Source organism: Oryctolagus cuniculus, chromosome 4, assembly GCF_051225735.1.
Source record: "Oryctolagus cuniculus isolate XC-2025 breed Fujian yellow rabbit chromosome 4, ASM5122573v1, whole genome shotgun sequence".
NCBI lineage: Eukaryota > Metazoa > Chordata > Mammalia > Lagomorpha > Leporidae > Oryctolagus > Oryctolagus cuniculus.
The window spans coordinates 69,946,414-69,961,641 of NC_142870.1; the positions used below are offsets into that span (position 1 = coordinate 69,946,414).

Genomic DNA, 15,228 nt, shown 5'->3' on the forward strand with positions numbered 1-15,228 from the left:
CCTCCACGAAGAGGGGGAGCGACATAATGGTGCCGTGACTCGGATAGGAAACCTAGCTCGGATAGGAAACCTAGCTCGGATAGGAAACCTAGCTCGGATAGGAAACTTAGGACGGATAGGAAACTTAGGAGGGAAGAAATGACTCGGATAGGAAACCTAGGACGGATAGCAAACTTAGGAGGGAAGAAACGGGAAGAAGTGGAAAATTACCGGAGAGAGAGACTAGCAAACAGCCTAGGGAAAAGCCGGACGAAAAAGGAGCCGGAAGAAGCTATTGAAAGCCTAGGCATAGACTCGGATACGGACTACGGGGGGAAGCTGGGAGAAATCTCTAAGGTCGAAAGCGAAAGTGAAAGCTAGAACAAACAGACTCGGATGCGGACTGTGGGGAGAGGCCAGGAGAAATGAGGGAGGAGTATTGTTGGAGGAAGGCTTAGGGAAACATACCGGGTAGAGAAAAGTGTTAGGGAAATTGAAGCCGCGGGGGGCAGGCCAAGGCGGACACGAAAGCCACTTTGGGATTCTCAAGTTAGCCCGGGAATAGGGGGCGAAAAGTTGAAACCAGAAGCTGAAACGTGAGCCTGGTTGGGATCCGTCTGATTAGCCCGGGGAGCAAAGGACGGGAAGCCAAACCGTGGGGCGGAGACGTACGCTGGGTTGAATTCGCCAGGCTAGCCCGGGGAACTTAGATTGAATGCTAGTGGCGGACACGTAAGCTACGCTGTGTTACTCGCGGAAGCCGCCGCGTGCAGAGAGAGCACGGGGCGTGAATAGATAGGGAACGGGGCTGGCGCGAGGCCGTGGTTCAGACGCGAAAGGGTTAAGCGTGGAGACCGCGGAGCGCGCGAAGCCGAGCCGCGCAAAGCCGGGAAGCTGCGCAGATGAGAGAGGCGCGCGGGCTGAAGCGGCGCAGAGCCGGGAACCCGCCGGCCGGGCGAGGTGCCGGAAAGCTGCGGGGATAAGAGAAACAGAAGTTTAGAAGTAAAAGAGAAATAGGAATGTTGGCAGACAGAAGTAAAATGGGAGAAATAGAAATGCCCGGAGATAGAGAAATAGAGAAAAATAAGGCCTCCCCTCAACATGCCAATGAGAAAGCTTGGATTCGGTCTGCCTGATTAAGTGAGGCGATGAGCACCTGGGCGGCTAGCAGCTTGTGCGCCGCAGGTCACCGAAGACAGGCACGAATTAACATCAGTAAGGCTTCCCCACAATACAACCATTAGGAGGCTTGGATTCGGTCTGCCTAATTAAGGCGGTAAGCGCCAGCAAGCAGCTCGACCAGAGTATGAGCTGCAGGTCACCGAAGATAGGCACAAACCAACACTAATAAGTCTCCCCCACAATACGGCAATGAGAAGGCTTGGATTCGGTTTGCCTGATAGGTTTTGTAAACACCTGCAGGCAGTTCTAGCAGAGCAGAGCATGCGCTGCAGGGCACCGAACACAGGCACGCATCAGCGCCTAAAAACCTCCTCACAATGGCGAAGAGAGGACCCGGATTCGGTTTGCCTGATGGATAGGACTTGTAAGAGCCTGTGGCAACTCTAGCAAGTAGAGCAGAGTGTGTGCCGCGGGACACCGAAGACAGGCGCGTATCAACGCCAAAAATAAAAAGAAAGGGGGATCTGTGGGGAGCAAACCGGACTAGACTGTTACTGGAATTAAGACTTATTCTATGCATCTGCTCTCCCACAATATGGCGCTGGGAGAGAAGTAAACAGCTTCCGCACAGCTGCCTCCAGTTCAACCAATTAACTGTAGGACTTGCTCCTGATTGGAGAGCAGCGTACTCGGCGTGTGGGCAGCCGAGTTGGGATTGGCGGAGGAGGACTATAAAGGAGGAGAGAAACGGCATGCACCGGGAACATCTATGGGGAACATCTAAGGGAACCCGTGCAGCCCCCGAGAAAGCCGGCCGGCGGTGTGCCGCTCCCCTGCGGAAGTGGGGAATGCGGCCAGGGGGAACTGCCCTTCCACGGAGGTGGAAGGGATAGTAGCCAACCCGGGAAGAACCAGCAGCAAACCCGGGGAGGGCCGAGCAGACAAAAGAACAGCGCAGGGTCCTGTGTCGTTCCTCCGCGAAGAGGGGGAGCGACATAATGGTGCCGTGACTCGGATATGAAGCCTAGGCAGGGCTTAGTGTCGTTCCTCCACGAAGAGGGGGAGCGACAAGTTTGGTGACTGTTTTTCAGATACAACACTAAAAGCAAAAAGCATGGAAGAAATACTGATAAATTTAACTCGATTGGGCCAGTGTTGTGGCTCTGTACATCAACATTTTACCCTAGCTTTTCTCTTATAAGTATATAAGTTAATAGTTCTGAAACTGCTTTAATTCTATATTGGAATGGAACAAATGAGACCATAGATAACTGATTGTGGCAGCCAAGTTTTCCACTGGTGTTGGATTAGAGCTCATGTAGATGAAGAAATTATTATAGATAGGTGTGTACATGTGGCTTAACAGATAGGTAGATAGAAAGATAGATAGATAGCAACCTCTGTTTGCCACAGTCCTAGAATCCATGACACCTCTGTAGCAATTAGCACACTCAGTACACAGATATTCAGCATACCATTTAAGACTGAGGCACCTTGGAGAAATGGCTGATTCTAGGGCTGCAGTAGTGAAAATACAAGAAATACCAGAAACTGATATGCTCAAAAACACAAAAGGATGGGGACGTGTCAAAGGCACAGAGGAGCCATCTTCAACGAACTCCCAAAGTTGGCCAAAGCAACAGCAATGTGAAACATTGTATTTTTTATCACCCAAAGTATCAAATAAATACACATGAACCCCCATTTTTTATAAACAAATGATTGAATGATTGAATAAATAAGTAAACAGAGGAAGAGAAACAAATCTTCCTCTCAGGGAAATTTCATTTAACCCATGCAGACATTCTTCCTTTTGGGACAGAGCTTAATTTTCCCTTGTCCATGCCTATAGAGTACACTGGACTCAATGAATTGCTTCAAAGACCAGAGTATGAAAATGGAAAAATGGCAACTTCACAATAAAGAGACTTGTCAAACACTGTCTTAACCAGGTCACCAAGGTTAACATTGTAAGAGATAAGTCAACTTGGTATCATCTTGTGCCCCTGGTATGATGCAATTAGAAAAGCATTTTTACCTTGGCACCTTCTTCAAAAAAAAAAAAAAAAAAAAAAAACCAAAACCCCATCATAACAAAAAAAATGAGATTAACACAAATTAAGGAACACTACAAAATACCTGTCTGATAACCTTTAAAATTGTCAAAAATCTTCAAAAAGGTCATCAAAAACAAGGAAAGACTGAGAAACTGCCACAGATGACAAGACACTAAGGAGATGTAACATCTATGTGGAATGTGGTATCCTGGATCAGATCTTGAACCTTAATGGAAAAACTGGTGAAATTGATGAAATTCTGGAGGAAAGAATTAATGCTGATTTCTTAGTTTTAACAAGTATACGATGGCAATATAATAACACTGGTGGAGGCAAAGAGAATGAGGGATTTAGGGGAACTCTGTACTATCTTGTCATTTTTCTGTAAATCTACATTTTAAAACCAAAAAGCTTATTTAAAAATTAAATTAAATTATATATACATATATATGTATATATATATGTGTATATATATATATATAAATTGAAAGGCTTTGAAGAATTCTGAATGATAAGTGAATATACTCATGGTAGACTCTTTTTTTTTTTTTTTTTTGCCAGGCAGAGTTAGACAGTGAGAGAGAGAGAAAGGTCTTCTTTTCCATTGGTTCACCCCCCAAATGGCCACTGCGGCCAGCGCACTGCGCCCATCCGAAGCCAGGGGCCAGGTGCTTCCTCCTGGTCTCCCATGCAGGTGTAGGACCCAAGCACTTGGGCTATCCTCCACTGCCCTCCTGGGCCACAGCAGAGACTGGACTGGAAGAGGAGCAACCGGGACAGAATCCAGTGCCCCAACCGGGACTAGAACCCAGTGTGCTGGCGCCATAGGCAGAGGATTAGCCAAGTGAGCCGCAGCTCTGGCCTCATGGTAGACTCTTAAATGAAAAATATGGCTTACACAAACACCTACATACATACAAGTGATCAATCTATTAAAATAGATGCACAAAGAAAAAGACCAGAAGTAGATATATTAATATATTAATAATAGTTCATTATTACTACTAAACTCAGAGAATTTTTCCCATTTCTTTGTATTGTTCAAATTTTTTTACAGTGAAGAGACATGAGAGGGAACATTTTTACATATTTTGAAAATTGTCTCACTGCTTTACAATAGTATGACATCAAATCATCTGTGATGTGTGCTTTATAAAAAAAGGATTCCATAGTCAGATACATGTGACTACTTGGCAAACTAAGTCTGTCTCTCAGAGTCTTGTATTGCTAGGAGGATTATAGGTTCTGAGAAGTTAACTGATAAACTAGTTTATATTTATTTCAACCAACACTTACCAAACAATTCACAGAAATTATACTTCCTCAATACAACTTAATTCATCTCAGGAACCACTGAGATTACACAGAACACATGTGTTTCTATCTTAGCACCCTGTCAGTGTAGTCTTTAAGGGAGGAAATGGGCTGTTTTTATAGATTTGTTTAGGTTTATTTATGAATTATATATTCCTGGGGGACTGGCATTGTGGCACAGTGGGTTAAGCCCCTATCTGCAATGTTGGCATCCTGTAAGAGTGCTGGTTTGTGTTGAGTCCTGGCTGCTCCACTTCTGACCCAAATCTCTACTAATGTCCCTGGGAAACCAGCAGAAGATGACCCAAGTCCTTGGGCCTCTGCCACACACATAGGAGACCTGGATGGAGTTCCAGGCTTTTGGCTTCAGCCTGGCCCAGCCTTGGCTATTATGGCCAATGACCACTGTGGGGAATGAACCAGAGGATGGAAGATCTCTGTGTGTGTGTGTGTTTCTCTCCCCCTTTCTCTGTAACTCTGCCTTTCAAATAAATAAACAAATCTTTTAAAATAACCAAAAAGTAATTATATATGGCTGGACCATTCACTCCATGGACAAGATGGCCCATTCTGTGGGTACTAGACAGATTTTCTCCTCAGCCACCCCTGTCATTGCCCAGGGGCTCATGAACAAAGTGGCAGGGATGGAGGTAACGCATGGACTCAGCAACATGGACTTCAAGTCACCAGTATTGCCCTGGCTAAAGGACTGCAGAGTGCCCAATCTGCCTGCAGCAGAGACCACTACGGCATCCCTGATGTGGAACCATTTCCTGGGGTGAGCACCCAGTGCTTGGTGAAGGTTCCTTACATTGACCACTGTCATCATGGAAAGGGCAGCATTTTGTTCTAACTGAAATATGCTTACTCAAGATATAGATTTACTTTCCCTGTACACAATGGTTCTTAAAAAACTACCATCCATGTACTTAAAAGAATGTCTTATCCACCATCATGGTATTCCAGATAGCTCTTCTTCTGATAAAAAGAACTCACTTTTATCAGAACTCACAGCAAAGAAGTGTGGCAATGGGCACATGCTTATGAAATTCAATCTATCACCATGTTCCCAACCATCATGAAGTCACTGGCTTGAGAAAGAATAGTGGAATGATCTTTTGAAGACTAAGCTACTGCCCAGATAGATGGCAATACTTTGCAGGACTGGGGAGGGGTTCTCTGGAAGGCTGTATACACTCTGAATCTCAATACACAAGACAGTTTCACTTATGGCCATGATTCACTGGTCCAGAAACCAAAGGGTGGAAACAGTAGTGGCATCACTCACTATTACCTCTAGAGATGCACTCATAAAATGTTTGCTTCCTATACCCATGACTTCATGCTCTGCTGATTCTGATGGACAAGGAGAAATTGAAGAGTAATAGAAATGAGGACTCTGGGACCAGCATTGTGCAGTAGACTTAGCCGCCAACTGTGACAGCAGCATCCCTTATGAGCACAAGTTCCAGTTCAGGCTGCTCTATTTCTGATCCAGCTCCCTGCTAATGCAGGTCCTCAAAAAGTAGCAGAAGGCAGCTCAAGTGCTTGAGCCTCTGCCACCTATGGGGGAGATCTGGATAGAGCTTCAGGTTCCTGGCTGCAGCCTGGCCGAACCCTGGCCACTGTGGCCTTTTGGGGAGTGAACCAGAGGATGCAGATCTCTCTCTCCCTCTCTCTCTGTAACTCTGTCTTTCAAATAAATAAATAAGCCTTTTTAAAAAATGAGGACTTTGAATATTATCATAAATATTTTCCTCCTATTCTGCTATTAATACATTTGTGTAGCTTTTTCTCTTATTCCCTATCATGCAACATACGATGTATTGACTGGGGCCAGTGTTGTGGTGAAGAAGGTAAAGCCAAGGCCTGTGATGCCAGCATCCCATATGGGTGCTGGTTTGAGTCCCAGCTGCTCCACTTCCAATCCAGCTCCCTGTTAATGCACCTGGGAAAGCAGTAGTCTCCCACATGGGAGAACTGAAAGAAGCTCCTGGCTCTTGGCTTCGCCTGGCCTGAACCTGGCTATTGCAGCCATTTGGGGAGTGAACCAATGGATAGAAGAACTTTCTCTTCTCTCTCTCTCTCTCTCTCTCTCTGTAACTCTGCCTTTTATTTTTTAATTGTTTTTTATTTTTTGGAGATTTATTTAAAGAGAATTTATTTAAATAAATTTATTTAAATTTTTTTAAATTTAGTAAATATAAATTTCCAAAGTACAGTTTATGGAATACAATGGCTCTCTCCCCCCATAATTTCTCTCCCACTCACACCCCTCCCATCTCCCGCTCCCTTTCCCATTCCATTCACATCAAGATTCATTTTCAATTATCTTTATAAACAGAAGATTGATTTAGTATATATTAAGTAAAGATTTCAACAGTTTGCACCCACACAGAAACACAAAGTGTAAAATACTGTTTCAGTACTAGTTATAGCATTACTTCACATTGGACAACACATTAAGGACAGATCCCACATGAGAAGTCAGTACACAGTGACTCCTGTTGTTGACTTAACAATTTGACACGCCTGTTTATGGCGTCAGTAATCTCCCTAGGCTCTAGTCATGAGTTGCCAAGGCTATGGAAGCCTGTTGAATTCGCCGACTTTGATCTTATTCCGACAGGGTCACAGTCAAAGTGGAAGTTCTCTCTTCCCTTCAGAGAAAGGTACCTCCTTCTTTGATGGTCCCGTTCTTTCCACAGGGATCTCATTCGCAGAGATCTTTCATTTAGGTCTTTTTTTTCCAGAGTGTCTTGGTTTTCCATGCCTAAAATACTCTCATGGGCTCTTCAGCCAGATCCGAATGCCTTAAGGGCTGATTCTGAGGCCAGAGTGCTATTTAGGACATCTGCCATTCTATGAGTCTGCTGTGTATCCCACTTCCCATGATGGATCGTTCTCTCCCTTTTTGATTCTATCAGTTAGTATTAGCAGACACTAGTCTTGTTTGTGTGATCCCTTTGACTCTTAGACCTATCAGTGTGATCAATTGTGAACTGAAATTGATCACTTGGACTAGTGAGATGGCATTGGTACATGCCACCTTGATGGGATTGTATTGGAATCCCCTGGCATGATTCTAACTCCACCATTTGGGGCAAGTCTGATTGAGTATGTCCCAAATTGTACATCTCCTCCCTCTCTTATTCCCACTCTTATATTTAACAGGGATCACTTTTCAGTTAAATTTAAACACCTAAGAATAATTGTGTGTTAATTACAGAGTTCAACCAATAGTACTAGAACAAAACAAAGAAAAAATACTAAAATGGATAAAGTATTACATTGTACATCAACAGTCAGGACAAGGGCTGATCAAGTCACTGTTTCTCATAGTGTCCATTTCACTTCAACAGGTTTCCCCTTTGGTGCTCAGTTAGTTGTCGCCAATCAGGGAGAACATATGATATTTGTCCCTTTGGGACTGGCTTAATTCACTCAGCAAAATGTTTTCCAGATTCCTCCATCTTGTTGCAAATGACTGGATTTCATTGTTTTTGAATGCTGTATAGTATTCTATAGAGTACATGTCCCATAATTTCTTTATCCAGTCTACTGTTGATGGGCATTTGGGTTGGTAATTTTTTTTTTTTTTTTTTGACAGGCAGAGTGGACAGTGAGAGAGAGAGAGACAGAGAGAAAGGTCTTCCTTTGCTGTTGGTTCACCCTCCAATGGCTACCACGGCCAGCGCGCTGCAGCCGGCGCACCACACTGATCCGATGGCAGGAGCCAGGTGCTTCTACTGGTCTCCCATGGGGTGCAGGGCCCAAGCATTTGGGCCATCCTCCACTGCACTCTTGGGCCACAGCAGGGAGCTGGCCTGGAAGAGGGGCAACCGGGACAGAATCCGGTGCCCCGATCGGGACTAGAACCCGGTGTGCCGGCGTCACAAGGTGGAGGATTAGCCTAGTGAGTCGCGGCGCCGGCCAGTAACTCTGCCTTTTAAATAAATAAAATACATCTTTTAAAAATGCATTGACTTGGCCGGCGCCGCAGCTCACTAGGCTAACCTTCCGCCTTGCGGTGCCGGCACACTGGGTTCTAATCCCGGTCGGGGCACTGGATTCTGTCCCAGTTGCCCCTCTTCCAGGCCAGCTCTCTGCTGTGGCCCGGGAGTACAGAGGAGGATGGCCCAAGTGCTTGGGCCCTGCACCCCATGGGAGACCAGGAGAAGCACCTGGCTCCTGCCATTGGATCAGCGCGGTGCGCTGGCCGCAGTGCGCAGGCCACGGCGGCCATTGGAGGGTGAACCAACGGCAAAAGGAAGACCTTTCTCTCTGTCTCTCTCTCTCTCACTGTCCACTCTGCCTGTCAAAAAAAAAAAAAAAATTAAAAAAAATGCATTGACTTTACATCACAGTATTTAAGTATTGCTAATTTTACATCATAATATTTAAGTTATGTGATATCCAGAAGAGTAAACATCACTCAAGGACTTTGCCTCCTCTTCTGAGGAAGAGGTTAGCACATATTCAGGGGTACACAGGATGGCTGTATTATTCTGGACAGATTATGATGTTGCTGTTGTCTTTATTTGCAGATTAAATACCATTTAAGGAGATGTGTCTGGGTGCAAAATTGACAAGGGTGAACTTGTGAGAGTTAATTTTATGTGTCAACTTGGCAAGCAACATGAGGAGCCAGATGAAACACTATTTCTGGGTGAGTGTGTGTGTGTATGGCTGTTTCTTGATGAGATTAGCATTCAAATTGGTGGACTATGTAAAGTAGATCGCCCTCCCTAATATTGCTTGACATCTTCCAATCTATTGAGGGCCTGACAGAACAAAGAGGAGGAAGAAGTTTTTCCTTTCTGACTAATGCCCTCGATTTGAACTGGGAAACTGGTGTATCCTGCCCTTTTACTGGGCTTTACACCATTGATTCCCCTTGGTCTTCAGACTTCAGATTCAGGCTGGAATCTTTCCTGGGTCTTCAGATAGTAGAATGAAGAAACTGGGACCCGGGCCATTTCTTTAGAGAATTCAGACCAATATAATTTCCAATTCAAATTTCCTTTCTGTGAAATTGCTTCTAGTTTCTCCAAAATCTTCAAGGACCTTGCTTTGTATGGTTTCTTGACCCCTTTTGGTCTATGAAGTACATGACAATAAATGCTCTAGTATACTGTGTTTTATGAGAATTATTAAATGTAGAATGTAACAATCTTGAAAGGAAGAGCTTTGCCCATTTCTTCCATTTGTTCATTCATTTATCCACTCAGTCAACACATATCTGCTGAGTGCTTAGTATGTTCTAGGTACACTGAGAGCCAATTCAGCCAATTCCAAACTGCACTCTTTGCTATTACAGGGATTACAGCTTAATTGGGGTGCAGACCAGAATAAACAGCCCTAAAGTAGATGCATAACTATATGCATCAATATTGCTCTGAAGGACAGGTGCTTCAGGGGAGTCCACATAGGGGTCTCACGTAATCTTGGGTGGAAGGACGGTGGGCAGGGCAGAAAAGGCTAATGTGGAAGAAGTCATATTTGAGGTCAGACTGGAAGAATGAGCAGGTTTCCTCTAAATAAGATGGAGAAAAGGAGTGGTGATGAGAGAAGAATAGTCCCAATGGAATGTCTGAGGAGAAAGGCAGATAGGGCCATAACACAATAGGTCTTAAGAGGTAGGTAGGTAGGTGGCTACTAACCATTTTCTTCAGTTTCTCCTCTTCTCGTTTTCTCTTCAGCTGAGCTTCCTTTTCTTCTGCCTCCCGCATCTGACGCTCCTCCTCTTGGGCCTTTAAGAGGGCCTAATGAAGATTAAAATGAAAAAAAATCAGAATCCTGTCTATGGGAATAGGGTCTTTTGTGCTGAGGAAAGTCAAATATCTTCCAATGTATTTATCCTGTCTCTGGAAGAAGTCTGTACTTTGTGATACAGGAGAAAATCTCAACAACATGTGGTCAGTTGTGTAACTTAGAAGTCTCTTCAAAAGGATCTTTCTATCTTTGAGATGATGAGACATCATAAATAAGACCATTAATTTCTCACCATAAAATGATTCCTTTTTGGTTATTTTCACCTATGAAATACTAAGTCCAAATTATAAACCATATAGGGGAGAAAATCCATTTTCTTTCATTTCACCAAAAATATCTCCAAACTGTTGAACTGTATTTTTTTCTGGGTGGGTACAAAATTGACTTCTTATTATTTTTTTATTATTTTTGACAGGCAGAGTGGACAGTGAGAGAGAGAGACAGAGAGAAAGGTCTTCCTTTTGCCATTGGTTCACCCTCCAATGGCCGCCACGGCTGGTACGCTGTGGCTGGTGCACCGTACTGATCCGAAGGCAGGAGCCAGGTGCTTCTCCTGGTCTCCCATGGGGTACAGGGCCCAAGTTCTTGGGTCATCCTCCACTGCCCTCCCTGGCCACAGCAGAGAGCTGGCCTGGAAGAGGGGCAACCGGGACAGAATCCGGTGCCCCGACCGGGACTAGAACCCGGTGTGCCGGCGCCGCAAGGTGGAGGATTAGCCTAGTGAGCCGCGGCGCCGGCTCAAAATTGACTTCTGATAGCTAGGTCAAAACTTTGCAAACTCATTAGGTTGGACACCCACCTATCACACACCAATCTTGTTTATGTGTAAATCTCTTGATTTGCTAGCTCTCATCAACTTTTGTAACATTTCCTCCCTGTTATGCTAATGATGTTAATTTTCCCCCCTCTATTTTGCTAAAATTGCCACAGAATTCAGGCCAGTAGGCCAAAACTCATTTCCAAAGTTGGTCTAACTGGTTTTTCCAGAGGCTTAAACAAGTAAGGTTTCATTTTTTAAGAAAGATCTAGAGAATTCCTTTTTCTTGCCTCAGTTTGCATTCTGAATTTATTACCAATTTCTCCTCTTCTTGCTTTTTCTTCCTCTCTGCCAAGATTCGCCTACATTCAGCTCGTTGAATCGCTCTCTCTTCCATAGCTAGAAAATAGTAACAGAGTTCCAATATAAGAGGTATGAGGAATACTGCCGAAGAAATGTCTTTATTTCATAATAAAATTTAGTGTTATTGTTAGGGTTTTCTTGTAAAACTAGTGTTCACAATGTTGGAATACAAATGGATAGCGATATAAAGAATTTATAAGCACTTTACAGATTAAAAGACCTAGATTTCCATACTTAGCAATGATGAACAATTTGTAGATTAATTATGTTTTGATTATATTTTTATGAGAATACTGTTTACTATTCTAAGTAAGATAATGGCATTGATGATAGACTTTTAGTATATGAAGTATTGAAATGAGAATTTTGATTATATCTTAATGAATGTAGAAAACTTTTTAATCTAACAAATACTTGAACAAAGTCATTCCTCAAATCTCATTAAATCAATCTGCTAATTTTTCTTAACTCACTATACATATGTCTGTATATGTACAACAACAACAAACAAACTAAAGTTTGAGGTCACGATGAATTTATTTTAATCTAGTTTTAAGGCCCAGATATCCAGATGGGCAGGAAATGGAATTTTACCAGGCATTTGGAGAACTGGCATCTGAATGAATTTGAGTGTCAGACTCTTGTTCTTGACAGTCTATTAAATATCGATCCAAAAGAAACAAATGTGCAAGATGGTCTGATAATATGACTCTGTAATCAGTTGGGCCTCTTGGAAGAAGAAGGGCAGGGGGTGGGAGGAGTATCAAGTTCTGCTCACTTAAGCCAGCCAATAGTTACTTCCAGTTCCTTGTGCCATGTTATAGAGAGGAGAATTTAAGTCCAAGTTTTAAGAATTAATAAACAAAAAACTTAACAGGCTATTTCTTACAACTATTAAGTGTCTGCTTTGCTGCAGAAGAACAGTGGTGGAGCCAGAGATGGCGGGAGGGAGATTGCCTTTAAGAGGGTGGAAATAGACTCGAGGATTAAAGTGAGAGAGCCCTAAGAAGCCAAGTCTCTGGTAATATGTCCTTCCCCCATCTTTTCTAGATTTAATCATTAAAGACTACTTGAAAAGCAGACTGGGATTTTAAAATAGTTAACTCCCTGATCAAACAATAATTTTACAAAATCTGTCACATCAAAATGGGCACTTCTGATCCTCCTTAGTGGTGGACACAGATGACATTAACTTCTGTCCTGGCAGACAGTTGATGCAAAGACTGTAAATTTTTGCATTAATAGGAATTGACTGCAGCCACATTGTCCTTTAGGTGTCATCACGTTTTGTTCGGGCAGTAATCTTACCATAGGAAAAAATCAAATTTACAAACACCAACATAACTGTCAATGTGTCAACCACTATATAAAAACATACATACAGTGTGTGACTAAGTATATAGTAAAAGCCATTAATAGATTCATTAGGGGGTTTCTCACAGTATTGTTTAGTTTAAATAAAGGTTTCTATGTGCATCAAAAATGTTATCAAATTAAAATAACCTGATTTGTAGAATTCATTGCTAAAATTCTATCAAGGCATAACTCATTATAAAACAATATAATAACATGATATGGATTGTTGTAAATTAATCAATATTTTAATATGAATGAAGTACCAAAACAGGTGATCTTTAGCAGCACTTATTAGCCCTAACAGCTACTCATAGAGTTTTCTCATTTGTGTGACTGTCCCATTTTTTTTTTCCACAACTGAACATTCAAAGTACAGAAATACAATTCATCTTCCAGAAATGTGTCTGTTGTTATTGTTGTTGGCTGGAAAGGCCAGAAAAGGTTGACACACGGGGTGTGAGGCAGTAGTGGAATTTCCCTGCGCATCCCTCTCCCCTCACGCCCATCCATCTTAGACTGAACCAGGTACTGCCACGTGTCAAACCTAAGAGTCGGCAGGGTTCATTCTGGCCATACTCTGCTCTAGGAGGCAAGTTAACCACCACCAGGCTACCGTCAAGACAGCCCTGCCTTTCAGGATGGGATGCGGTGCCACCGGCTGTTTCAGCTTCTTTCTGGGTCCAGAAAGAGAATTTTGGGAATCACTTCTTCCGCCTTTAGTCACAGGGGAAGCCGCAGATGAACTGAGGGGGAGAAAAAAGAAAATAAGTCAGACTAATAACCAGTTTCCTTCGAAGCTCTTTCATCCGAGGAACTCAAAGCATTTCACAAGCTTTAATCCTTACTCTCTGAGATAAATATGTATTATTACACCCACTCTATAAACTGGTGTAGTAAGGTAAGAGAAGGTTGGGGAGTCTACAATGTGAGTCACACATTTCGACTCCATCCTTGTGTTTCAAACCAAAAGGTATCACCATGGCTTATCCTGCCACTCATTACATGTAGTAAAACCAACTTAACTGGATTTTGAGAATTCGGATTCTTATTCTAGGCTCAAACAACTACAAATTTATGTGAAGTAATTAGGGGTGGGTGTTTGGGATAATGACATCCCATATTAAGAGACCTGGGCTCGACTCTGTTCATTTCAGAATTCCAACTTCCTGTACATCCTAATAGGCAGTGGGTATTGCTCTTCTAGTTGTATCCCTGTCACCCACATGGGAAACCTGGATTAAGTTTCTGGCTCCCAGTTTGAGCCCAGTACAATCTCAGCTATTGTGTGGGCATTTGGGGAAGAAACCAGAGAATGGGAGTTCTAAAAAAAAAAAAAAAAAAAAAAGGGAAAACAGAACAGAAAGCGGGATATGGGGGAGAGAAAATAAAATAAAAGTTATTCTAAGTAATTAACTAGGCCAGGGACTGCTCCCTGTGGACTTGATGTTGTCTGACCTGGCTTCTCCACACTGTGCACAATCAGAAACCTAGAATCCAAGTGAGACGCAGTAAGTATTTTCCTCTCTTACTGATATAGTGACAGAGCTCCTACACAGAAGGCAGCCATGATATGATAGAACTGGTAACTGTATAACTTGGATTCTCATGGGTAGCCAAGCTGCCTTGAATATCTGTATCTTCCATGTACCAGTCACAATACATGGAGCTTCTTTGAAGAGTGCACTATAATTTAGAAAGCGGAAGATCACAGAGTTTAGAAGCAAGATAAAGAAGTACAGGAGCTTCTCTACCTAAAAGTAAAAAACCCCATAAAATGAGTCCAGCGAGTGCTCTGAGACAAAGGCTATACCTCAGAAGCTTCTGGCAGGTTCCTTTCGGTTCCACCTGTCCTCTGGGATTTGGCAGCAGGCGGCTCTGTGCACCTGTGCCAGCTGCAGCCCGCTCTGCTGCCCACCGAGCCTCTGCTAGCCGCTGGGTTTCCTTCAGCTTGAGAATTGTTTTCTGCTGTTCCTGAAGCTTCTTCTTTTGCTCCTTAATCAGCTGCTGTTGGAAGACATGGCGGTTATGGAAATGACCCATGCATGTGGGTTCTGCTTCCTGACTGGTTCCATGCTTCCCAGTGGCAGGCTGTTGGGAGGGTTCAGTGTCCAGGGTCATGTGCTGCTTGTTGTCAGTTGTATTCTGAGGCACATCCTGAAGGGGATCCTGCAAATGACCCTTTGTTCTTCCTTGAAGAGGGCCGGGCATACAACCATCGCTCTCCATGGGAGGCTTTTTCCATAAAGGGGGCATGGCTGTCACCTGAGGGAGAAGGAACACAACATTGTTCAGTTATGTGAAGGACTGTGCCACTAAGATCCAACACGTGTCCAGTCGGCACTGTTTTGTTCAATGGTACAACTGTCTAGCACTCCAACTATTGCCCTGTTTTCCTGGCCTGGCCATCTTGGCTCTGTGAGCTACTCTCAGAGTACATACTGCTTTCACCATAAAACTGAGTGAAAGAGAGGCTACAGCAGTGTGAAGCATGCCATAGGTCAGAAC

General features: G+C 43.4%; 1 protein-coding gene across 14 annotated transcripts in view; it reads right to left on the bottom strand.

The window, feature by feature from the left end:
• CCDC191 (coiled-coil domain containing 191) overlaps window positions 1–15,228 on the bottom strand; it is a 113,691-nt gene that overhangs the window by 27,415 nt on the left and 71,048 nt on the right. For 11 of the 14 annotated variants that reach the window (XR_016233091.1, XM_089331671.1, XM_089331670.1 and 8 more), the window contains 4 exons: window positions 14,534–14,985; window positions 13,354–13,466; window positions 11,321–11,403; window positions 10,136–10,237 (listed from right to left, as the gene is read on the bottom strand). Coding sequence is in view for 10 of the 14 variants with exons in the window: in XM_089331671.1 (XP_089187797.1) it covers window positions 10,136–10,237; window positions 11,321–11,403; window positions 13,354–13,466; window positions 14,534–14,985 (750 nt within the window). In the remaining 4 variants the exon portion in view is untranslated. Of the gene's footprint in view, window positions 1–10,135; window positions 10,238–11,320; window positions 11,404–13,336; window positions 13,467–14,533; window positions 14,986–15,228 lie in introns of those variants that run through there. The other 3 variants (XR_016233094.1, XR_016233093.1, XR_016233095.1) reach the window with 2 other exon arrangements.